This window comes from Mustela lutreola, chromosome 12 (genome assembly GCF_030435805.1).
Source record: "Mustela lutreola isolate mMusLut2 chromosome 12, mMusLut2.pri, whole genome shotgun sequence".
NCBI lineage: Eukaryota > Metazoa > Chordata > Mammalia > Carnivora > Mustelidae > Mustela > Mustela lutreola.
This window is the reverse complement of record NC_081301.1, coordinates 9,963,650-9,988,598: the sequence shown is the minus strand read 5'-3', so window position 1 is coordinate 9,988,598 and position 24,949 is coordinate 9,963,650. Positions and strand designations below refer to the sequence as shown.

At 53.0% G+C, this 24,949-nt stretch overlaps 3 protein-coding genes across 5 annotated transcripts in view; 1 reads left to right on the top strand and 2 right to left on the bottom strand.

Annotated features, from left to right (window-relative positions):
• Position 1: 1 nt before the first annotated feature.
• On the bottom strand, positions 2-4,396 carry RPL35 (ribosomal protein L35). The gene is made up of 4 exons (XM_059143289.1): positions 4,241-4,396; positions 3,684-3,820; positions 2,157-2,238; positions 2-181 (listed from the first exon to the last, which is right to left on the bottom strand). The coding sequence occupies exons 1-4, from the start codon at positions 4,241-4,243 to the stop codon at positions 32-34; spliced, it is 372 nt and encodes a 123-aa protein (XP_058999272.1). The 5' UTR covers positions 4,244-4,396; the 3' UTR covers positions 2-31.
• Positions 4,397-9,344: 4,948 nt separating this feature from the next.
• ARPC5L (actin related protein 2/3 complex subunit 5 like) lies at positions 9,345-16,379 on the top strand. The gene is made up of 4 exons (XM_059143288.1): positions 9,345-9,644; positions 13,725-13,796; positions 14,694-14,870; positions 15,833-16,379. Exons 1-4 carry the CDS (start codon positions 9,495-9,497, stop codon positions 15,893-15,895), a joined length of 462 nt encoding a protein of 153 aa, XP_058999271.1. The 5' UTR covers positions 9,345-9,494; the 3' UTR covers positions 15,896-16,379.
• A 1,012-nt stretch (positions 16,380-17,391) lies between these two features.
• The window catches only part of GOLGA1 (golgin A1), a 48,337-nt gene continuing 40,779 nt past the window's right edge, over positions 17,392-24,949 (bottom strand). For all 3 annotated transcript variants that reach the window (XM_059143283.1, XM_059143285.1, XM_059143284.1), the window contains 5 exons: positions 24,600-24,743; positions 21,294-21,353; positions 20,572-20,742; positions 20,017-20,103; positions 17,392-19,535 (listed from right to left, as the gene is read on the bottom strand). In XM_059143283.1, coding sequence (XP_058999266.1) covers positions 19,455-19,535; positions 20,017-20,103; positions 20,572-20,742; positions 21,294-21,353; positions 24,600-24,743 — 543 coding nt within the window. In that variant the 3' untranslated portion in view covers positions 17,392-19,454. The remainder of the gene's footprint in view (positions 19,536-20,016; positions 20,104-20,571; positions 20,743-21,293; positions 21,354-24,599; positions 24,744-24,949) is intronic.

Genomic DNA, 24,949 nt, shown 5'->3' with positions numbered 1-24,949 from the left:
GCCAGTTTGTCTGTTTTATTGGCGCCAGTGCTCAGGCTTTGACCGCGTATTTCCGCAGCGGGTATAGCCGCTCCTTCCGCTGTTGCTTCTTGGTCTTCAGGTTCTCCTCGTGCTTGTTCAGCCGCCGGCGCATGGCACGCGTCTTCTTGGGCCGCAGATCCAGGGGCTTGTACTTCTTACCCTGGGTGACCGGAGAGCAGGGGGGAGTCTGAGCACCAGGGTTTAGGAGCTACTGTGGCAGCAAAGGAAGCCCCCTAAGGCTGGAACTGAGCTGCTGGGGGGCATGGGGAGGATGCCGGAAGTGACTGAGGGAGGCCACTGGGGTGCGGAGGTTACTCTGTAGACCTGAGTGTGAGGAGGTGTGGTACACCCAGCGCAGCAGGGGACTGAGACCCTGTAGGGGGAACTGCCCTAGTGTGAATCAGACCTGGTCCCTGCTCAAGGAGCTCCCAGCCCAGTGGGAAAGACTGAACAGCTAAAGGGGGGGCCCACCACTGGGGAGGAGGAAAGAGATTAAGGTTTCAGCTAATGACAAGCAACAGCCTGGAAATCAAGCAACTTGGTGAATACCACTTCCAAGGGAGGAGAAAACAGCGTGCACAAAAGCTCCAAGGGATGGCAGCTCAGGTGCTTTCTGGAAACTGCCAATAGCTCAGAGAGGGAGGCACAGGACAGGGGTGACAGCCTCAGCGCAGAGAGCTGCAGAAACCAGCTGCACAGATGAGGGTAAGCTCTGAAGTGGAGGTTTAGAGGCTAAGTCTTTGTCCACCCATATCCCCATTATCGGCAGCACAGGCAAGGGCCTCATCCATTTCAGACTGAGCCCTCCGAACTCTGCTGTCCACCAGACCAGGCACTAGCCACACCTACGGTCTACATTACAAACCCAGGTCTTCAGCCACCACAGCCGTGTGTCGCCAGAGGTTACTGTACCGGACGGTGCAGACACAGAGCATTTCAAGCACCGCAGAAAGTCTATGGGACAGAACTACCAGAGGGCAGAGGCCTCATCTTTATGGCCCTGAGTGCTGCCTGGCAGGGGCTGCACTCACTGGAAGAAGACAATTTTTCCTGACGACCACCTCTGTGGTGCCCACAGAGCCTGATCAGAGTTTCAAGCCCAATTCTCAGAAAGACGCTCCCACAAATATATACACATCCAGGGATGACGGCACTCCCCCAGCCCCCGCCCAACAGTACATGCTAGAGTCCCCCAGGCAGCTAACCTAGGCCCAACACGGTGGCTTTTTTTGACAAGTGAAAGCCTCCAGCTAGTCAAACACTAACTGGGATTTTGACATGAAGCCATTTTGCAGATGTACTCAATGCCCCTAAATCAACCGACTTTAAGAGGGACTATCCTGGGTGATTTAGCAGGCTTGTTTGGATCAGCTCAAAGGCCTTTAATGCAGGGCAGAGGTTCTCCCCCCAAGAAATCCCACCTGAGAAGAGCAGCTTCAACCTGTGTCGTCTTAGTCCTGGCCTGCCATGAACTTCCCTTCCTGACAGCCAGGCCTACTGATTCGGGGCTTATTAGCTAGCCCCCAAAATCACAAAGGCCAATTCTTTGTAATAAATCAGATGCGTGTATTCACACATATGAAGTCTCTCACTGGTTCTGCTTCACTACTTAAGCCTTGGTAACACCAGTATTATGGACAAGATCAGAAAATGGTCATAAAAATCTCCCAGAAGCACTCAATCCACCCCTCCCTAAGACATGGTTTGTAACACTGACCCAATCACTCCATTAACTATAGGTGACTCTGGGCAATTTAACCTCTCTACACCTTGAGGTCCCATCTGAAAAATGAGAGTATCAGGTGCTTGAAAGTGACTGAGACAGTGATGGTAAAACAATTTGAAACATTTAAAGGCAATCCTCACAGACTGCCCAAACCCACTCAGCTGGTGAGGATGAATTCCAAACCCAAGGCTCCAGCCAGACTCTTACCACACTGTTGATATCCTGAAAACTGCAGCCCTGAGGATACGCAGTCTGCGAGCCATGCCAGTGGCAAGACGCTGGTTAAGAAGCAAAAAAGCCCATTCCCATGCACCCCAGCAGAATCTCTTTATACTACCCTTCTGGCCAAGGGAGGGCTGAAACTTTGCTGCCTGCAGCTAAGCATCTAACTCCCCCAGCCCAGACTCACCTTGTAAAATTTCCTGAGGTTCTCTTTCTGCGTCTGGTTGATGACTGTGAGAACACGGGCGATGGATTTGCGAACAACTCGGCTGCAAAACACAGAGACATCAGTGAAGGTGGTGGAGACATAGAACGCTGCTGCCCCCCACCCCCCTTTCCAAGGCATCTTATTCAGGACCTGACCATATGTCCTAAGGCAGGGGGATTCCCCACCAGCTCATCCATTATCACCCAGGAGGTACCTAACCCTGTGTTTTGGGGGTTAAGGCCCCAAGACTCTAGGAGGTGGGCATCTTACAAGTAGGGACAAGTAGGACAGGAAAGGGTTCTGAGAATGTATGAAGTATTCATTGAGAAGTGGAGGGTAGATCAAGAAAGATCTTCCACCCCAGGCCACACAGACTCAAAGCTATGAAGACCTAACCGGTGCCAACCTGAATAAGCTAAGGGAAATCCTGCCACAAACTGTGTGACCAGACTCAGGAGTCATAGGAGGAGCCACTTGGGAGGGAAAAACAAGACGTTTGACATTGTAGAAACGCGATGAGGGGAAAGGAGGAACACAGGAACAGGCTGGCAGTCATGCTGAACTGGGGGCTTGGTGGGGGATGAGGGAGGGCCACTGGGTTACACAGCTGGTAAACACAGTCCGCATTCAGCACGCAACCTGTGTGTTCCCCAACTCATCCAACCCCCTCCCAGCACCACAGATCGGTTGTTGGGGGCCCATTTTATAGAAGATGAACACAAAACAGAACAAAACAAAAACTGGGTGGTGAGGCAGCACATGTTAGGTAGGATGTGGCAAAAGAAAATGTGTGCTCAGTTCAGCAGTTTCCAAACCCACATCCCTTTCATAAGCCCTGATTTTTTTTTTTTTTTTTTAGGATTTTATTTCTTTACTGACAGAGATCACAAGTAGGCAAAGAAGCAAGCGGGGGGTGGGGTGGGTGGTGTTGGGTGGGGAGAGGAGGCTCCCTGCTGAGCAGAGAGCCCCATGCGGGGCTTGATTCCAGGACCCTGGGATCATGACCTGAGGGGAAGGCAGACTTTAAGCCACTGAGCCACCCAGGAGTCCCACAAGCCCTGACTCTTGATCCATGTAAATCAGTAAGTTAACTACAACTCAAGGGAGGGGTGGGCACAACGCAGCCACCTACCAAGTGAGGAGGAAAAAAATCAAGTGCTGGTGGAAAGTGATTAAAAAAGGGTCCAGGCAGATTTTTCCAGGCAGCCTGAAAAAGGGTCTGGAGGGACAATCTGTTCCTTCGCCCGTCACAGAGAAGCTGAGCTACCTTCCAGGCAGAAGGGCCAAATGGTCCACGGCAGACAAGAGGTCCATCAGACAGCGGTGTCCCACGCGGCTGGGTGCAAGGGGAGCCTAGGGAGGCTGGTAGGACCGGCATGACATTCCTACCCACGCGTCCGTTCAACCATCACCTAATCGGACGCTGTCTCTGGACAGCCTCGAAAACCCACACATGCTTCGGGCGAACGGGTGTGCCCCACACCCAGAGAACCGGCCTTCACTCACATCTTGGAGAGCTTGGAAGCCGCGCCGCCTGTCACTTTGGCGACGCGCAGCTGGGACAGCTCCACCTTCAGGTCTTCCAGCTGTTTAAGCAGCTCCTCCTTCTTCTTGCCGCGAAGGTCTCGAGCCTTAATCTTGGCCTGAAAGCAAGTACAGGTGTGGATCAAACACCACCCAATAGGGCCGCCTCCCCCTCCTCAGCGGCCACCCTCCCTGGCCCGACAAACCCAGGAGGGCGCGCCAGGGCCAGCTTCCCTCGCCGAGGCCGTGCCTTGGGCTGGGTGACCGACGCCCCGGAGGGCCCGCCTTCACCCAGGTCTGCAGCGAGGCTGAGCCGCTACCCCCATTCCGCAGACTGGAAGACGGAGGCGCCGGGAGCGCGGCGGGCCCAACTCAGCAAGGGGAGAGGGCGGGAGACCGGCTGTGGCGGCATGAGGCCACTCCGCACGGCGCCTTACAAGCCCGGCTGGCAGATGGGACCCCAGTGCTCACCTCGAGCTTCCCACCCCAGGACCCGAGCCCCACAGCGTGCGGATGGCACCCGATTCCACCTCCCTCACCATTTCTGCACGATCTGCCGCAGCCGCCGCCGCCGGAAAGAGGCCGAGGGAAAGAGGAAGGGGCGGGGCTGACCTCCACGACTACTGCCGGGTGGCTGCGGACGCGGCCAATGGCCCCGCAGCGAGGGAACCCTAGCTCCGCCCCCAACGCCTCCACACGCCTCGCCTCCGGGAGCGCCTGGGTACAGCCGGTTTAGCCCCGCCCGGAGGAGCGCCGCGTCTGCGATTCCCCTGGTCGGCCTCGTCTCCTGAGCAGAGCGCTTGGGGAAACCGAGGCCCGGGTGACCGGCTGCTTACTGGAGATGGCACAGTGAGGACTCGAATTCCTCCTTTTAGTCCTTTACTCGTTCATTCATTCATTCGGTAGACCTTGCAGGATGCGCAGTCTGTTGCTCTGAGCTGGGCGCCAGTACCCGAGGGGTGGAGGGGGTGAGGGTTGAGGGTTTTCAAAGATGAATTAACATGGCTTCTACCTTGGAAGAATTTTTAAAATCCGAAGTGGGCGGGGAGAGGCAGGATCAGACAGCTGTACCTCCAACTCCATAAACCGTTCTAGTGGAGGCAGCTTGTGGCAGGGGAAAGAGCATTCAGAGCCGTTGTTTTAGTGAAACCGTTCCAGTTTCAAATTTTTGCTCTGCTGCCTAGTGCTTGCTCGCGGAGACTCTTGGCAAATCCCTTCCCCTTTCTGAGTCTCAGTTTTCTCACCTGTGAAACGGGTATTTTTGAGGATTAGGACCACGTAAAACTGAGCACAAGATCTAATGTATAACAGTCACTCAAAAGATCATTGGTATTAATGCACCCAGTGGAAGGAACACTTGAGTTCATAATGTACCCAGCGGAATGAACGCTGAAAGTTAAAGGGAAATTCACAAAGCAGGGAAGATGTTCAGGCTTTCTGACTGAGCAGTTTCATTGTTGCCTCAACCAGCAAGCACGAATCTCTCTAGTGTCACTTCATTGCTGTACACAAAGATGCACCAACACCTCTTAGAGCTTAGTGAAAGCCAGGTTGCCCCCTTGTTGCTGTCAAGTTCCAGTAAGCCTTCCATTCCCTTATGGGGCTCTATAAATGGGACTTAGCCCATCGGACTAAATCGGGATACTACTTCCCTTTCGTCCCATACTTTTTCTTTTGTTGTCCTTTATTTGTTTATTCTTAGTAATTTCTTCATCTTTCATGGCGCTCAAACTCTCGACCCTGAGATCAAGAGTAGTGCTCTTCCAACTGAGCTGGCCAAGTGCCCCAGGTCCTAAGCTTTCCGGGCAATCCTCTCTTTAGCCCCAAATATCCTGAGTTAAATGTTTATGTGTCTGTCTCCACAGCCAGCCTGGAAGTTCCCTGGTAGATCCATGGCTGACATCTGATTTATTTATCTAGTTTCCAGGCCCAACACATGGATGCTTGTTGGATGAATGAATTAATGAGCCTTGCTACAGACCATGGTGAGGCAGGCTTCCAAGAAGTGGATGGGTATGGGGAGAGAGGGCAGACAGAGGGCAATCCTGGCATGGATTAGTCTTAAAAAGAAGTTGAATGGTGCAGAGACTTTGCTGTCATACTTTCCAAATGTTTATAGTTCTTTTAGAGCTAATGACTGTGCACATCTTTCTGAACTTGGAAGTTATCGGTGGCTCCTGTTTTCTCTCACAATGCCATAGCCAGCACACCAGTAAATTCTGCAACCTCTACTTTCAAAATAACATATTCCCGCCACTCTTAATGCCAATTGCCTGGCCTAAGCTATCATTCATTGCCTGTCACCTAGACTGATGATGTCACCTTTTATTTATTTTTTTTAAAGATTTTATTTGTCAGAGAGAGAGAGCCCAGAAGCAGGGGGAGCAGATGGCAGAGGGAGAATCAGGCTCCCCGCTGAGCCTGATGTGGGACTCGATCCCAGGACCCTGGCATCATGACCCAAGCAGAAGGCAGCTGCTTAACCAACTTAGCCACCCAAGCATTCCTGGTGTTACCTTTTATTTTTATTTTTTTTATTTTTTTAAAGATTTTATTTATTTATTTGGCAGACAGAGATCACAAGTAGGCAGAGAAACAGGCAGAGACAGAGGAGGAAGCAGGCTCCCCGCGGAGCAGAGAGCCCGATGCGGGGCTCGATCCCCAAACCCCGGGATCATGACCTGAGCCAAGACAGAAGCTTTAACCCGTTGAGCCACCCAGGCGCCCCCTGGTGTTACCTTTTAAACTGTCTCTCTACTATTGGCTTATATTCTCATATATTCTCAAGACAGCTGTTAAAGGGACCCTCTTCAAACTTAAGTCAGCTCATGTCACTGCCTGGAATTTCCAGTGTTGTCCCATGAGGTAGACCACATCCTTTCCTCAGCCTACAAAACCTTACAGCACCCTCTTTATACCCACTTCCATCTCATCTCTTTTCACTCTTGCACTCCAGGATGACCTTTCTGTCTCGTGAATATACCAGGTCAGCCCAATCTCTGGGCTTTTGCTTGGCTCTCTCCTTCACTTCTTTCAGGTCCCTGATCACTGTCACCTCCTCAGGGAACTCTCTCTCTCTTTTAAGATTTTATTATTTATTTGACAGACAAAGATCACAAGCAGGCAGAGAGGCAGGCAGAGAGAGGGGGAAACGGGCTCTCCGCTGAGCAGAGAGCCTGACACGGGGCTCAAACCCAGGACCCTGAGATTATGACCTGAGCTGAAGGAAGAGGCTTAACCCACTGAGCCACCCAGGTACCCCTCAGAGACCTCTCTGACCATTTTATCTAATGTACTGCCAGGCACTGTGTGATTTTATTACCCTCAGCATGCAGTCATCCCTGACAAAGACATTTAAAATTCTGCCTCCATGGCTGGGAGATCCACAGTCATAAGTAGGGTCATTATTGCTTTCACTAGAACAGGCTATATCCTTAGTTGTAAAATGGGTATTTCTGGTTTATTTATTTTTTAAAAGATTTTATTTATTTATTCATTTGATAGATAGCACAAGTAGGCAGAGCGGTGAGCGGAGGGAGAGGGAGAAGCAGGCTCTCTGCCGAGCAGGGAGCCCGGTGCAGGGTTGGATCCCAACCTTAGCCAAAGGCAGCCAGCCGGTTAATTGACTGAGCCACGCTGGCGTGCCAACATTTCTGGTTTAAAGTTCCTTCTGACCAGGAAGTTCTGGGGATTATCAATTTCTGCTGTCTTGTAGCCTGCCTGAGTCATAAAGATTTCTTTCAAGAAATGGAGCTGAGGGGTGCCTGGGTGGCTCAGTGGGTTAAAGCCCCTGCCTTCAGCTCAGGTCATGGTCCCAGGGTCCTGGGATCGAGCCCCACATCGGGCTCTCTGCTCCACAGGGAGCCTGCTTCCTCCTATCTCTCTTCCTGCCTCTCTGCCTACTTGTGATCTCTGTCTGTCAAATAAATAAATAAATAATTAAAAAAAAAAAAAAAAAAAAAAAAAAGAAATGGAGCTGAAAGGCAGGTGGGCTTTGTTTCTAGGACCCCTGAGACTTTTACTCAGCGCCTACTTCCTAGCTAAGAGTCTGTATCTTTAGCCCCCAAGATTAGGTAGCATCATAATCTGGCAATATTTTTTTATCTGTAGACACAATTCAGTGGAAAGTATTGGGGACAATAAAAACGAGTCATATTTCAGTAACTATTGGCCTTTATTAAACGCCAAAGTACAATTAGGGGCACCTGGCTGGCTCTGTCAGTAGACCAAGTGACTCGATCCTGGGGCTGTAAATTCCAGCCCCACGCTGGAGGTAGAGATTACTTAAAAACAAAATCTTAAAAAAAAAAAAAGAAGTACAACTATATGAAAAAAAGACCCAATTTAATCTAAGGTTAAGGCCTATTAACAATCCCTGGAGCTGGGGCGCCTGGGTGGCTCAGTGGGTTAAAGCCTCTGCCTTCAGCTCAGGTCATGATCCCGGGGTCCTGGGATCCAGCCCCGCATCAGGCTCTCTGCTCAGCGGGGAGCCTAATTCCTCCTCTCTCTCTCTCTCTCTCTGCCTGTCTCTCTGCCTACTTGTGATCTCCATCTGTCAAATAAATAAACTCACTCTTTTTTTTTTTTTAAAGATTTTATTTATTTATTTGACAGAAATCACAAGTAAGCAGAGAGGCAGGCAGAGAGAGGAGGAAGCAGGCTCCCTGCTGAGCAGAGAGCCCGATGCGGGACTCGATCCCAGGACCCTGAGATCATGACCTGGGCCGAAGGCAGCGGCTTAACCCACTGAGCCACCCAGGCGCCCAAATAAACTCACTCTTAAAAAAAAAAAAAAGATTCCCTCGAGCAACTCTCCAGGCACTCAATCCTGGCACAGAGTCGTCCTTCACTCTGCCCTTAGTCCCCTCGTTCTCATCTTTCCCCGTCTCATGCTCTGGGGATTTGGCTTCCCACCAGGATATGCCTCTCCAGCCAGGACTGACTTCTTAACCCCCAGGACCTTGCCCTTTCCGTTAGGTCGGTGATCACAGGGTCATCTTCCTCTCCCCGACCCCCGACCCGCCAGGTCCAGGTGACCACTACATTCGCGGGTCCAAAACCCAATATTTTGTGTTGTCAGCACTTTGGATACACTCTAAACGTCTTTAAAGTTTCCCAGTCCGTTAACAACAAAGTCACTGTGTACAAGGCAGAGGCAACTTCCTCCGAGGTCTGTGGTGGCGTTCAAGTTTCCTAAAATCCGAGAATTAGGGTCCCTCACCCCGTCACTCCTGGAGCTGTAAGAACTACTCAGGCTTCAGCTCGAAGATTATTTTCTCAAAGAAGTCTGCCCATCACTCGACAAGCAGAGCCGGGAGCCTTCTCCTGGGGGCCCGTGCACCCTCCATCTGGGCAATGATGACCCACCGGGTCCGCGGCTGTGTCCGCGCAGGTCCCTTCCAGTACCGGGAGCTCCTCGGATTCAGGAGGGAAGCCGAGCGCAGTTATGATGTCCACGATGCTCGGTCTGCGCGGGGACAGAGTGCCCGCTCCTCAGACCGCAAGAATGAGGCTCCCCAAAGACGAGGGTCCGACTCCGCGCCGTCTGGTCGATTATCCCGCGGATTCTCCAGCGCTTCCAGCCACTCCCCCAGGCCCCGCCCCTCCCTCCCACCGGCCCTTCCGGTTCCGGCGTAGCCCGGAAGTGGGCGGGCGGCGGCGTCTGCGCGCGGAGGAGGTGGAGGAGGCGCTGGGCGGCCGCTTCCCGCCCCCGAGCCTGAGCCGGTGCCGAGCTGGGTAGAGCCGAGGTCGGACCCGGAGCGGAGCCGGCTGAGCGGGCGCCGAGTCCCCGCCATGGCCCGGAACACGCTGTCCTCGCGCTTCCGTCGGGTGGACATCGACGAGTTTGACGAGAACAAATTCGTGGACGAGCAGGAGGAGGCGGCGGCGGCGGCGGGCGAGCCAGGCCCGGACCCTAGCGAGGTGGACGGCCTTCTGCGGCAATATCCTTACCCAGCGCGGCGGCCCGGGCGCCCCTCAGGCCGGTCTCCGTACTCCTCTCACCCCCGGGCCCCTGAGGTCCGTCTCCCAAGTCCCTTCCCATCCGGTCTCCCTCGGGCCAGGTTCCCTTACTGCGGGTATGCCCCCCTTTCCTCTCACCTGGTCTTCCCACTCCTCTTGTCCCGGGCTCCCCTTGTCCCGGGCTCCGGCCCACGGATCCTCCCTCAGCGCGGCACCTAGCCCGGGTTGGACCCGCCGGCTCACCAGCCCCAGAAGCACGCCCGACACCCTGGCAGCCCCGCAGGCTCCTCACTCTACCGCGAGGCCTGCCCTCTTTTCTCCCCCCCTGTCTCCTTATCCCCGCAGACTGTGCGTTTGGCTCCCCTTCACTCCATCCCCCCTTTCAGGAAATGGGGCCATTCTCGAGCTAGATGGGCGGGAGGGGCCGAGGTGAGCCCCGCTGAGTAATTCAGCGGCCTAGAAGGCTCCCGGGCACAGTCCTCTTGGGCCGGCTTGCAGCAGCACATGAAGGTCGGTGGGTGGATGGCTGAGGGGTAGAAAGGAACCAAGGGGGAGCGAAGGCTGGAGCCTTAGTCCAGCCGTGAGGTGAGAGATTGTGCACCTCCCACCCCACAAGGAGTCTTACTGCCACTCTTTTTCACCTGTTCTCGGTTTCCTGTGAACACCCTGGGCAGTGGAGCTTGATGGTCTCAGCCACGTTCAAGAAGTCACTTTTGGCTCCCTCCCTGAAATAGCCTTCTTGTGCGGGAAGCCGGGAAGAACTAGTAGTTGAGAGCTAAGACAATCCAGACAGCACCAAGTGAAATGTAAAAGTAGAACCTCATGACTGGAAATGACTATTCTTGTGGCCGCATAAGGCAGGCATTTAGAAAACAGGATTAAAAATAGAGGTGGTTGTCACAGCCTGCTTGGTCCCTTAGCAGTTTGAGCACAGGAAACTAACTTATTCTCACAGGAAGGATTTTTCTCTATTCAAATGGTGTTACAGGAAGTGCCTGCCCCTCCCCCGCACTTGCCAGGGCAGGGTGGGATGCTGATGCTGTATATAAATCAGGTTCTGGGTGTTTAATCAGTTGACTCACCTTGGGAAGGCAGGCCCGAGGACTACCTTAGGGAGGAGTCCTGCGGGGTTCCTCCAGTGTGCCTTTGAAACAAAAACCAGATTTTGTTTGAACAGGAATGTGCTTTCAAAGGTGGGGATTCAACCCCTGTATTTCCTGCCCCATCAGGACTACCCTGCTTACCCCATTGATGAAATGGGGTCGCGAGAAGGACCCTCGCGAGGGAAGATTGATTCTGCAGCCTGGTGCAGGACGTGGCTTATGGGCAAGCAGTACCAAAAAGGCTCCAGGGTTGGGTCTATGGCCAGGACCATCCCCAGATGGGGAGAACAGAGTCTGGTTATCTGCTGTCTTGGTCCTGGTGCTACAGATACTTGTTGAAGATCATCTCTTGGTACACCCCCTGACTAATGACAGGTTCCTTGAGGCTAATTGGAGGCTGAGGTTTAGCACATTGAGTTGGTGGCCGTTTCTCCACTAGTGATAGTGTCAGAAACCTTGTTACCATAGACTGTCTACCTCGGGATTGGTGAAAGGGAGGTTAGCAAGGAGAACTGAAATCCTGGCACGTGTGGAGCCCAGGGAGGGAGTAGGAAGGAACTGGTATTTTCCGAGTCCCTACCATGTGCCAGGAATTGGACTTCTATTAGATCACCGAACTTAAACTATAGAGTAGGCTGCTAGGAGCTTAGAACAGAGGCCAGAGGATTAGGGATAGAGATTGATTAATTGGAGTGGGGGAGGGTAGGGAGGAGGAGGCCTGTCTTATATCGTATAGGGAATTGAGTCATGGTAGGAAATCACTCCGATGAACTAGAACATGGGCCATGTATCCATGCAGATCTAACTCTGTTGTGCTATAGTTGCATGACCTTATACCCTGTCTGAACCTCAGCATCCTCTCCTGTGAACAGGAGGGGAACAAGGCTGCCCTTACAGGTTCCGTGGGAGCATCACAACAACCTTGCAGAGGCTTCACAGTGCTGGGCACACAGCAAGTATCCTGGACTATAGTTTGGGTCTTTGGGTAGAACAGTAGGGGATTTGGTAGAGAATTTAGCTTTGGAGTTGGGCACACTTGGATTTGAACGCCAGCTGGACAGCTTACCTTTTTGACATTGGGGAAGTCATTTTCCTTCTCTGAGCCTCAGATTCATTGCCTTTCAAATGAGAATAATGATTCTTGTCCCGGAGTGTTGGTAGCAGTATTGAGATGACATGTGCAAGCACCTGGCACAGGAGCTGAGACCTTGTAGGGAGTTTAAATATCCATTCCTTTTCTTCCTCACTGAAGAACCTTCTGGTCTCAGGAACGGATGTGTCCAAAGAAGTGGTTTTGAATAATTTTGCACACTCTCTCCTCCCCCTGAAGGAATCTGGCACTGTTTGGAGACATTTTGATTGTCCCGACCTGGGGCACGCTGCTGGGATCTAGTGGGCAGAGGCCAGGGTTGCTGCTAAATACAGTGCAGTGAGCATACAGGACAGACTTCACACCGGCCATGTGGTCCGAAATGTGAAAAGCGCTGTGGTTGAGAAACCCTGACCTAGAGATGAGGGGCAGCAGTCCCCAGTCTCCACAGGATGTTCTGTAAGCTGAACCTGGGGCCCAGCCTGACACGTGCTGTGCACTCCCTGCTCCCCGGTTCTCCCCAAGCTGCTAAAGGGCCTGTATCCATCAACACCTATGGCGAATGCTTGGTGGACTGGCACTACCGAGGTAACTAAAGCAGTGACTTTTTGCCCCCGTGGACTAGGGACCCCCCATCCATCCCTCAAAGATTCTGTTTGCCAGCCACGCTGGTTCGCGGGGAGAGCCGGCCTCCGTTTCCTACTAAGCCGCTGAGACTGTATTGCTCTGGGACGCCACATCCGAAAACAGTGCCAAGATAGAAGTTATCAGTGGCTGATACCAGACTGGCCCTTGCCTGGCCGAGGAGAGGGAGTTCCAAAGCCAGCAGCGACGGGGTGGGCTGCCTCTCCATTGTAGAAGGTGGATCGGCCCGGAAGGGTTGGGGAGCTCAGCGGGTGTGGCCCTTGGGTGGTGTGGGCCCAGCACAGTCAGGATGGAGCCCACACAAGGGAGGAAGGGAGGGGGCTTTGCTCCGGAGGCTCTGTTCACACGTAGGTATCGCTGCACAACCAGGAGTAGAGACCTGATTGGGCAGAAGCCATTCCCTTGTTCTATTTTTGAAGCTTTTTGGCTGAAGCCAGTGTTTCAGATGAGGAAATGAAAGTTGGCTGATGTAATTCAGTTTAAAATAGGTGTCACCTTTGGGGACCTAACCCAGATTGTCATTTTCTTGTCAGTGCTTTGCATTCAGACCTCAGCAAAGAATGTGTCAGGATTGCAACTAAGGTTGAGGGAAGTGGGGCAGATTGACTCGTATTTTGGGGAAAAACTTTTAGATTAATAAATCTCCCTTCTAGTAGTAGTTGGGACGTCACAGACCCGGGCGGGTCTTGAAAGATAGCAATTTTAGGACATCTTAATTTCTTTAGCAGTGGCGTTGATAAAACTTTGGATTAAGCGTTAGGAGATCTCCATTTGTGCCTTCGTCCTTCCCTTTTGAGAACGGACAGGTGGGCGGGCCAGCCTTGCATCAGCGTGGTGAGGAGCCCCAGGGCAGACCCGGTGCCCAGGACCGAGCAGGTGCCAGTGGGCTCAGTCAGCCTCTATCGCGGGTCACCCGGAGAGGGCACTTGCTTTGCTCCTGCCTTCTAGGGTGGGAGGGAAGGAGTGTCCAAATGCGTTTTGGGGGCGGCAGAAGGAGCAGCCTTGCACAGTAGAGGGGCCCTCTGCTCTTGGTGTGGCTCTGGGGAGCTACAGGCCGCTCTCTCACTGGGCTCTGGCCACACCTGACATCCGCAGTGGGGCGCAGGGGAGGGGGCATGTGGATGTTGTTTGAGTCCTCTCTCTCAAGCTGTTTTTGAAATGAGTTTGTGAACAAAGGTGTGGGCATGCTTGAGCCGGACCGTCCTTAACCGGTGGTGATGCACAGGGGACATGCTTCGGGCCTTCCACGCCGCCTTGCGGAACTCTCCCGTCAACACCAAGAATCAGGCCGTGAAGGTAAAGCAGGTGCGGCTGTGGCTTTGCCGGGTGCCGCCGGGCCTGGGCCGTGACCGTGACAGTCTGTGTCACAGCTGAGTGAGGGCTCCGTGGGGCTCCACACAGGCGTCTGTTGTGCGTCCGCCTCAGCGAGGCTCTCCTGAGGGAGTGAGTTGGCACTGGGCAGCGCTTCCATGGCAGCCTCCTGGCACTCCTGCCATCAGGCCTGTCTGCATTTAGAGTAAAAGCTCCCCAAAGAAACAGTCTCGCCTCCCCAGGGCTTCCTGGGGCGAGAAGTCGACCCAGCCCTTGCTGCTTAGCAAAACTATAAATTAGCTTGCCCCGTGGGACTTAGCAGTGGTTTGGCTTTCAAGGTTATCGAATAGGCTTTACTTGCGTAAGGATATTTAGTGCTTTTAGGATTTCCTGCCTTTTCAAATGTTGAGAAGATAGGATCCTGCTTTATCACATCACACCAGTTTAGAAGCTGTCAAAAGTTTGCTCCAGGGAAAGGGTCTCTCTGAAGCGGGGGTTTTGCTGTCTTGTGATAGCGTCTTGACGTAAGCCATGGCTGCACCTCTCAGGTGAGGGGAAACGGCCCGTCTCTCACTGGGGTGCAGCTCTTCTGGGACCTGTGAAGAAAACCGATCTCCACGGTTGGGATCTTGGGGAGCCTGAGCCTTGCAGGTGTCCTCAGGAGCAGGGACGCTTCTCTCCCGTAGACCACCTACTCTCCCCGAAAGACGTGGAATAACTTAGCGGCCGCTCACATCGTAACCGTCCCAGATAAACGAGAAAGGGGACAGTGTTTCTAAGAGTTCTGACCGCTCGGTTTGGCATTTCTGTGCCTGTCTGGGAGGGCGTGGGTGTGCCTGGGCTTGGGCTCCGGCCGTCACTCCCTTTCTCTCTGCTTCACAGGAGCGAGCCCAGGGCGTGGTGCTGAAAGTGCTCACGAACTTTAAGAGCAGTGAAATTGAGCAGGCCGTCCAGTCTCTGGACAGAAATGGCATTGACTTGCTAATGAAGTACATTTATAAAGGCTTTGAGAAGCCCACAGAAAACAGCAGCGCAGTGTTACTCCAGTGGCATGAAAAGGTACGTGAGCACACTGCCCGCACAGTGGCCTGTGCCCGCCTGGCCCCTGCCCCAGGGTTTGACGTCAGGAGGACAGAGGTTCCGGGACCAACACGGAACAGTGTGCTAGGCATTGGAGAGTAAGGGGCTACACCTTAAACAACCTAGGACATCTGGTCGCTTCTCCAGTGGCAGCACCTGGTAGGGGTTCCCTGGTTCTGGGAGTTCCAGTTGCTTTAGCTGCTGATTTGTGCCAGGCATGTCCTGGGGACAGGGGACATGGCAGGGGGAGACAGACAGGGAGTCCCAGGTGGGAGGGAGGCAGCTTCTTTGTGGTGGTGGGCGGCGGGGGGCAGGTCACAGGGATGGAATGCAGGCTGAGCCCTCCAGCGGACTCTCAGGGCTTCCTGCTCTGGCCTCGGCCTCACCAGGTCGGAGGGGGCAGTGGCAGAAACCTGGATGTTCACTGAATAGGGCTTTGAGCCACCGGAAGCACGAAGAGCTGTGCCTGTCCTCTGCTCAGGTCCTTACGAGAAGAAGGCATTTCAGCCAGCCAGCTTCCCCCTTGCGGAGCTACGGGCAGCCTGCTCGTCATTATCGCAGGCCAGGCTACTACTGACACCAGGCCCTTCCCCAGAGGCTCTGTTGAGTTCGGGGGGGCTCAGCCGCTTGGGCAGCCTCGGTGCTGGGCTGCAGTGGCCTTTGGTCGTGCTGCTGGGCATGCTCTGCCTGCTTGGCCAGAAGGTGAACAGGGCTTGGGGAGGGGTGGTGGCTGTGCGACTTAGGGACTGAGCAAGCCGGGTGCCTGTTGTGGAGGCCAGGCACTTTGGTCCCTTTAAGGCAACTTGGTGCTGAGCCCTGTTGGCATTTCTAAGGAGGGCTCGGGGAGGCAGCTGTGATGGGTGCCATGTCCCCCAGCAAGCCGGGCTCCCCCTGGGTCAGCCACGTCTCACTTGATTCCTTTCCTTTTCCTGCCCCCACAGGCGTTAGCAGTAGGAGGACTAGGCTCCATTATAAGAGTTCTTACAGCAAGAAAGACTGTTTAAAAAAATAAAAGGACTCATGTTACCTTGAGAAGAATTTTGGATGCACAGGCTGACGAAGAAGGGATTGCCAGTGGACCATCTTCTTAGGAACTTCCAACTAAAGTATTTCAGGACATGCATCCGCTAAAGTGTATTTTATTTTCAAGGTGGAGGGAGAACTCGTCTGTTTCCTAAATCCTTTGCAGGATCTGATAGTCTATGCCTTTGTCCACGAGTAACATACAACTGACGTAACTGTCTACCAGAGCGGCTGGCCGGCGTTGGTCGGGTATACCTGTGTGCTCTGCCTGTTTCACGTGGGGGAGGGACCATCGAGGCAGGTACAGATCCAAGGGCTGTGGTCAAAGGGAGAGCTTGTGTTTTTGAAGTAGTAAAACTTCGAGGGTTTGTACAGACGCCCCGTCTTCCCAGAGAAGACGGGCTCTCTTGGATTCATTGTAAAGTGCCTGCTGCATCAATAAAGCTCTTGGCTTATTAGTATGTACTTTGCGGTGTGTTTCATGTATGTAAAGTGAGTACGGAATGGGATGGTAATGAATGAGAAACTGATGTGGGGTGGGCGTGCCCCGCAGAGCCGGTCCGGGGAGTGAGCGTGGCCTCCGGCCCTCTTGCCGCCGCAGTACCTCTGGCCTGGGCTCCGTGCTGCGGGCTGCTGTGGGGACAGAGTTTGGCGGACAACTATTTATTGGATTTACTCCTTTGATTTGTATGTAATTTTGAAGCTTATTTAATAAAGTACTAAACATTCAATTGATCTAGGCTTTTAAAGTCTTTAGTTTGTGTGACTACATGTGGAGTCTTTTGGGCGCGTGCCCCACAAGGGCCTGGTCACCATCTCCTGACGCTGGCTGGGGCTCTGTGGCAGGAACACCCTTACTGAGATGCTGACAAAAATTTTTTAAAAGGATTAAAAGCCAGAAATGTACCATCAGCCTATAGATACAAAAGGAACATTTGGTTCCCATAACCACTAACAGCCAGCTGCTCTGAAGAGCAGGATGTGTTTGTAACCTTCTAAGCACATGGAACCGCAGTCTGCGTTCCGTTAAGGGACCCCACTGATGTGGTTCTCGGAGAAAAGACATTGACCAAAGTGACACAATCCTTCCAATTCCTCTGCAGAACCTCCACTACCTCCATTCCTGGGAGGTAGGACTAGGCTGCTGCCTTCATTAAATCACATATATTTACCTAAATGCGGGGTGAGAGTGCTTTCTGAAAGACCAATGTTCTAGAGCCATCTCCCCTCGCTCCCCTTTCTGTACTTCCAGCAACAGCCAGATGCAAGCGAGCACTTGGGAGCGTAGGGGAAAGGACACGGAGCTTCTACGCTCTCCGAGCTCGCTGCTCTCCCCACACCTGTTCACCAAACTGGAAGGTCTGTTCCATAGTCCAGGAAATTTGCCTCAGAGCATTAAAAAGGAGACACAAAGGACTAAAATTTCCTTAGTCAAATACTGATACACCAGACCCAAGCAAAACCCACTGAAGCTGCATCTCGATTAAAGAGCTTTAATCAAAAAGTGACACCACAAATGAATTTTCTACAGCAGTCTTAGATAGTACAAGTCCTATTTACAACATGGAGAGTGATCCAACTCCAATGCTCATATAAAGAGCTATACACACTGTATCACAGAACGTTTTATACAAGTAAAAGTGCATTGAATCACTTGGAATATTTACTCCACTCTTCCTCTTAAAGCTGAAGGAGATTCGACATGCAGGAGGAAAGCCTACTCAGAATGAAGCCTCCCTTAGCCAGTCCAGGCCGAGTGAAAGCTGCGGGGGGCCTGTGGGCAGGGAGGCCACAGTGGAGTCAACAGGGGACCCCCTGCGCTGTCGCTGTCTCGGAGCCGCTGGGAAGCCCTGAGCCACCCAACGTGGGGAGACTCCTGGAACAGCTGGAGAAGCCACCTCTTACCACAATTACAGAACAGAAGCAATTCCTATCTTGTGTCCCCACCAGATAAAAGGAAAACTAATATTCTAAACAAAGGAGAGCCATGTGCAGGGAGGAGCCACGGGAGGAGGTAGGTGACTGGAGACCAGGAGGGCGGCAGCCAGCCGAGCAGAGAGGACGGTGATGCTGCCCTTGCTGGGTACTTCCGGGTCTGCGGACCTGTAGTACATTTACTCGGCAAATCCCTGTTTTCCCGTGAGATTATATTTTACGTATTTTAACCCTATGCATTTTTGAGAAACGTAACTTTACATCATTGGCTAACTGAAAATAAATTTAGGAGCTTCACTGGTTCATTTAACCAGTGAAACTTGGGTCAAACGTAATCAATTAGCAGTCTCCTGGGAGTCCGTACTGTGTATTCTCCAGTGCAAGCACGTTCCCCTTTCCTTAGTAAGAGAACAAGTTTTCAGGGTCCCTGCCAGAGCCACTGGCCTGCTGTCACGCACTATGGCCAGTGGGGGGCTGTCTGGAGGCCGGAATGTAGTGTTGGCTTAAATATGCAGGGATAGGGGCAGGGGTTGGGGGGAGAGGGGGTGGCTCCACATACAAGGCGATGTTTTGGTCGAGGATGGAGCAGACAGTCCTTAACCACAGCAAACGGGATTAGCATTTGCTCAGTCTTACAACACGGAGTTAAAAGCAAAGCAAACGAAATACCACCACTGCTTCAGAGGGAAGCAGAGACCACAGAATGCTAGTGAAATTAAAAAAGGGAGAGGCGTCCCAATCCTAGAAATAGTTTCCTCTTGATGCTCTGATTTGCCTTCAAGAACACCAGTTAAATGGATTTTATGATACAGAGACATGTTTATAATAGCGAAGAACTTTAGCTATAAAAAATAGTTTAAAATGGTTTACCAGCAACCTATCCAAGACAAGTACATTCATTAAAAAGGCAATTGAGTGTATTTGGTACTAAGGATCTTTTTTATAGATTTGCTAGTTCTCCTCAGTAAGGTGAGATACTGTCAGAGTTGCATATGCAGGAGTCCACCCTGGCCCCAGAGTACCTTAGAGATGTGCACGCCTAAAGCTCTGGGTGGTTTGGGAAACAAGGTGAAATAATGTTTTCTTGAGAGGAAGGGTTAAAAAGCCTCTTCTAGCTCATCCAACCCCAAACATGCTAACCGGGAAAGCCCAGTCCAGCGAGCTGCTGTGTGTGGCAGAAGCAGGCGGGGCAGGCCCGCGACCACCACTCCGCCGGGCCGCCTTCACGCCCGGAGCCATCTCCGCGGGCTGGACCGGGCCTCCTCCCTGCCCGAGGCGGCCGCCGCAGCTTCAAGCGTGAACGCGGACACTCTGGCGGGCCCCGGCGCAGACGGGCGGCGGCCAGAGCTGGGATGCGAGCAGCGCTGGGGAGATGTGGGGTGCGCCAGGACCCTCCGGCTCACGAGCGCACGGACACTGGGTCCGCCAGCTCCGAGGCTCGGGTCCGTCTGCCGGGAAGGCGGCCTTAAGTCTTGTAAACAATGTTTTGACGCTTGTACAAAATACTGCAGTTACAGTGATTAAAAACCCACCCGAACTGGTGTGTCAGTGTTCTTTTCACAGAAAAAGTGTCACCGCGTGGCGCTCGCCTGTCGGTACCTCCATCTAGGACCAGGGTATCCGAGGGTTAGAGATGGAGGGCCGGATGCTGCCCTTGGGGGCTGGCTTGGACCCAAACCACGACATCTGTGTTTGAAACAGAAGGGGCTCGAGGTGAGCACCGGGGTGAGGGGCAGAGGAAGCCCGAAGGCCGCCCTGTGGCACCCCCACGCCCCGCGGGAGCTCGCGGTGAAGACGCTGCTTGCACTGACTGGTCTGCGGGGCCCCAAGCCTGTTCTGAGGACGCCAGGGGAGCCGGAGAACATGGACTTGACCAGAACCAGGTGATGGAACCGGAGGTAATTCTGCCTTGAAATGTATTTTTGTTCTATCCCTTTGGCATGTACCTTCTGAATATTGTATTTTTTTTTTTAAAGTCTGGATGCCAGGCCAGACCTGGGGCTGTGGACGTCAGACGTGTCAGTGACAGTGTCCGGGACAGCCCCAGGCCCGCTGGCGGGGCACGGTGGGGCCGTGCGTGCAGGAATCAAGCGCATGTCGGGGGAGCTCGCGGCCGCCCCCAGCACCGGGCTGTAACTCAGTTTTCTACGAGCCCGCGGAGACCTACCTTATACTCCAGGGTTTCTTTGAGCATGTTCTCTTCCTCTTGTGAGAAGTTCAGCAACACTGACACAGCTTTTATAAGGTGAAAAGCCTGGAACAAAGAAAGTTTTGCTGCCGTGGGCCCTGGTAGGGGCAGAGTGAGGCGGTCGGGGGCCCAAAATGGCAGCGCTTCCCAGGTCCACTCCCGCCAGCTTCGCTTAGGGCCACGTTGGGCTTTCCCCGGTCTGACCACAATGACCCGTTCTTCCCTCCATCTTTACCTCCAGGAGCCGGCGCGATCCCCAGGACATCCCTGCAGCCGCGGCCCTGCTCTTCAGCAGGTGCAGGAATGTGGGGCCGCTTCAGCTCCCGGGACTCAGCACCCAACCCTCCTCAGCCCCCCGGTGCGCGCTGCAGTCAGCGGGTCACGGCCAGCCAGGGAAAGCACGAGGCATCCACACTGGCGGCCAAATCGGAATGTGGGAGAGGAAGAAAGAAACGGACTTGGGGGAGGCCACGCGAGGCTCAGACCAATGAGCCGGGTACTCCGTTACCCCACAGGCGACTCAGAAGCCTCTACCTCAGATTCCCGACAGGACATGAATTTCAGAACCACGTGCTTCAGGTATTCAAAGTTGATCTCGCGGGCATCGGTCAGGTCTGCGCTGTTCGTGACAGAAGGAGCCATGTTCGGCATCTCAGGGCCAGGCTTGTCCCGGACTTCAAAGAGCTCGTTGTCGGGTCTGATTTTCTGAAAACCCAAAGGAAAGATGCTACACTGAACCCCCGAGTCAGGTGTGAAACCCCCCTGGGAGATCCCCAGGGCCCACATGGTGACCACGGGCTGTTCCTTTACCAGGTCCAGCGCAGGGCAGCATGACAGGGCCCCCCATAGGCAGGGAGTGCCTTCTGGGCCCGAGGAAGGCTCGGCCCCTCCAGCTGGGGTGGCCGCTGATGAAGGAGAGGTCATCAGGGGACGTTCAGACATTTCCTTTACCCGGGTCAGGACACCTCTGGGGCAGGGAGCACCCCACAAGGGGCAGAGGCGCTGCTCCTCTAAGTCTGGGCCTGGCACCGTCCAGTCCACACGCGGCGCACGATCACGTCACCGACTTCTCAAGAGCACCAACGGGCTCGGGCAAGGACACCAAGTGCCCACAGTCCCACAGCTACTTGGCAGAAGCCTGTTCAAGCTAGCAGGGCCATTGTCCCACCAGCCAACGTCTGGCTTTCCAGAAGCCTCTTGACATCAGTGGGGATGGGTGGGCTTCAACAGGCACGAGGTAGAAGAGGGGCACTTACCAGTTCCTTCTGGAGCGTCTTTCTGAGTTCCAGCATCCTCTGCTGCATCTGCTTTATGGTCTGAGACAAAGCCCCGCCCCCACAAGACACCACTTGTTAAATGCACATGTCGCCATTCTTAAAGTGCAAAGGACAACAGAACAGCCAGCTGCTGCCTGGGGGCCTCATGTATCTGTTCTAAGACCCTGCCCTGTCTACCAGGAGGCTTGCGTTGTCACACCTACAGGCCTGGGGCTCCTCCCCGGCTGTTCTGCATGCACATGCTCACCGTGCCCCACAAAGGCCACTGTCATACCCCCTCTGTGGAGCACTCAGGCTGCCCTAGCCTCCTCACAGGGCCTCAGCCCACCGGATGGTTTCTGGGGCCTGCCTCTGGAGGGAGTGCAGTTGGAAACCCCTCTGGACAGAACATTTTGTTCTTTTTCTTTTTAATAAGATTATTAATTAATTTATTTGACAGAGATCACAAGTAGGCAGAGAGGCAGGCAGAGAGAGGGGAGAAGCAGGCTTCCCACTGAGCAGAGAGCCCCATGCGGGGCTCGATCCCAGGACTCTGGGAACATGACCTGAGCTGAAGGCAGAGGCCTAACCCATTGGGCTACCCAGGCGCCCCAGAACATTTTGTTCTTCAGAATTATAATTCTGTGCCATGATCCTGTATCACTGCTCTCCTGAAATACCATAATTTTTATGCTTATTTTTAACAGTGTAACAGATCATAGTTTTTTTGTCCTTATCTGTTCTTTAAATTTTCTTTTTAGTGAATTTAGTTAGTGTCGAGCCTTAAGTGTAATTTGTTACACACTCCACTGATCACTAGGCTAACCTCTGTTTTCCCAACGAAAGCACTTACTGTATGATCAGCAATACAAGAAAAAAATGTTAACCCAAGTCTCACAACTGTAACATCAACATTAGTTTTTCCTGTGGATTTCTAGTCTATGTCACCAATCTTGGGGTGAGTAGCTAGAATTTCGTTTCTGTTTTTTAAAAAATTTACTTATTTTTGATAGAGAGAGGGAAGAGAGAATCAGTGAGTTGGGGGGAGGGGGAGAGGGAGCAGCAAACACCCTGGGATCATGACATGGGCCCCAGGCAGATGCTTAACTGACTGAGCCACTCAGGCACCCCAGTAGCTAGAATTTTGAATAGTGCTTTTCATTTATCAGTTTTCACACCTTTCCACAGTTTTCCTTTTTTTTTTTTTTTTTTGGCAAGTTCTATGCCCAATGTAGGGCCTGAACTCATGACCCTGAGATCAACAGTCACATGGTCCACCAACAAAACCTGCCAGGTGTCCCTTCAATTTTAACTTTAAATGTGATAGTAACTCTAGGGGATGCCCTAGGCTGAGCCTCCACTTTATTTTTTGGTTTTTTTTTTTAAGATTTTATTTATTTATGAGCCCAATGTGGGACTTGATTGCATGACCTGAGCCGAAGGCAGTCACTTAACCAACTGAGCCACCGAGGTGCCCTGAGCCTCCAATTTTAAAGCGATGGTCAGCTCTGCTTTCTCCAGAGGTATGTCCACAGTCTCTGCACAGAGTGAGACGGCTCTGTGAGAGGCTCAGCTTCTGTCAAGCACATTAAATGGCCTCTAAACACCCTATTTTATAAATGGTAATGTGCTGTTTCAGTCTGTATTCTCTTGGCTAACCAAGAGCCTGGGCACTCGTTTGAAAGTACATTTGCTATTTTATATTACCTGACTTTTTAGGCTTTTGGCTCATGGACTAATTCAACTAACAAATACCGACTGAGTCCCTACTATTAGTGGCAGACAGCTAACTGGAGGCGGGGAAAAAACAATAAGGAAAATGAGAAAAATGTCTGCTCTCAGGACGGATAAGTGCCAATAACCAGTATTTAGTACATCAGAAGGTATTAAGAAGCATGGAGAGAAAGAGCGAGGTAAGGGGACAGGAGGTTCTTCTGGTGGTGAGGGCTGCCAAGGGCAGCGGGGAAGATGCCTTGACAAAATAACACCATGAAGGAAGTAAGGGAATTGCAGGAAAAATCTTCCAGACAGAAGGCTCAGAAAGTGCAAAGGCCCTGAGGCAGAAGGGTGCTTAATATTCACAGAAAGACAAGGCCAGTATGGCTAAGAAGGAGTGCTGGGGACGGCAGAGGGGGTGCAGTAAAAGGAGTACTAAGGGGTCAAACCGCACAGGGCTTTGTGGGCCACTGCAAAGACAAGGCTTTCATAGGAAGTCATCAGAGGGATGGATTTGTGGGGTGACAGGGAAACCAGTTAGAAGCCCAACACCAGCCTGGAGGGGAGCGACCATGGTAACCTGACCTTGGGTGGCAGCAGTGGAGGGTATGGGGAGCAGCTCAGTTTGGGTGTAGTTTGAAAGAAGAGCCCAAGGACTGGCTAAGAGTGTGGCTGTTGCTCGTGGAGGAGACACAAGGGTTGAGAACGACACCACGAGTTTTACTTTTCATGCTTACTGAGCTAAAGGGTGGCAGCACGGTGAGTCTGAAGTTTGGCTTTGGGTGATTGAATTTTCAGATGTTTTTAGACACTGCTGCAGAGGTACAGCAACGATCTAGGGTCCCTGGGAGCACCTGGGCTTGCGGGAAGGGTGCGAAGCCTGCAGCGCGCAGCAAGGGACTGACTGCCAGGAGAGAGGGGGTCGGAGCGCTGGGCCCGGGGGCACATCATGCTGTTGGTTTGCTTTTCCGTATTCGATATTTCATACTAAGATTAAACGTGTGCGTGCAAGAGAGAGGGAGAGGGAATGAGCACTTTCTCCCCACCATCACACACTGAGGCTGAGCAATGAGCAGTGAGCACACGTGACTTCCCGGAGCCCTTGGCAAGCAGGATGGAACAAGACCCCGCGCTCGCAGGGCGGAGAGTCATGACATTTATTAAACCTCCGCCAACAGCAGAAACGCACAGGACAGCCTACGGCCACTTTCCTTTTATCCCCAACACCCCTCCCCCCCGGTAAAACCACTTGAAGTCAGGCCTCACTGGGTCATTCCACAGCCGTGGAAAGGAAGTGGGAGGGAAGGGATCTGGTCCAGTAGGACCCACTGGTGACAGGAGAGGTGGCTGCGAACATCTGAAGTCACTACTGCTCGAGCTCTGACCCTGTACATGACCTCTAGTCGGGGAGGTGTGAAAGGAAGGCAGCGCAGGAGGAAACCCAGGCAGGCCTTCTGCTGAAGAGGGGAGATCTCCCCCGAGACGCGCCCGGGGCATCCGCAAACTCTCTAGAAAGGGACTGGCCAGTTTTCCGCACAAATACAAGGACAGTGCTGGGAGATGAACAGCTGAGCCAGAGAGCGCCCTCACCTTATTTTTCTCCAGAAGTTGCTGCTCCAAGTCCTGTTTTTCCTTCTGTAGCTGCCCTAGGTCCATGACCTCCACCTCGCCGTTTGGGATTCCCTCTGCTGCTGGAAGCTGGTACACGGGGCCCCCCGTGGCCCTTGAGGTTACCTAGACAGCAAGTTGAGAGCCAGGACAAGGTAATGGTCAAGTTAAGCTGAAGGTCCATGGGAAAGTTCCAGAGGTGTGGACTGATGAGCTCGAACAGGCAGCTGGCCAGGAACCACACCTGAACCTTGGCGATCCGGTCCAGTGCCTCCCAGAGGGACAATCAGCTTTCGCCGCACGAGCGTGCTCTAACACCTGAGCCCTGACAC

What these genes read in the sequence shown, in the direction of transcription:
- RPL35 (XM_059143289.1), bottom strand. An exon ending in GCTTCCAAGCTCTCCAAGAT is followed by an intron (nt 2,239 to 3,683) that starts GTGAGTGAAGGC and finishes TGTGTTTTGCAG; the next exon opens with CCGAGTTGTTCGCAAATCCA. An exon ending in ACCTCAGGAAATTTTACAAG is followed by an intron (nt 182 to 2,156) that starts GTGAGTCTGGGC and finishes CCGGTCACCCAG; the next exon opens with GGTAAGAAGTACAAGCCCCT.
- ARPC5L (XM_059143288.1), top strand. Translation starts at nt 9,495, where the DNA reads ATGGCCCGGAACACGCTGTCCTCGCGCTTCCGTCGGGTGGACATCGAC. An exon ending in TGGACGGCCTTCTGCGGCAA is followed by an intron (nt 9,645 to 13,724) that starts TATCCTTACCCA and finishes TGGTGATGCACA; the next exon opens with GGGGACATGCTTCGGGCCTT. An exon ending in CCAAGAATCAGGCCGTGAAG is followed by an intron (nt 13,797 to 14,693) that starts GTAAAGCAGGTG and finishes TCTGCTTCACAG; the next exon opens with GAGCGAGCCCAGGGCGTGGT.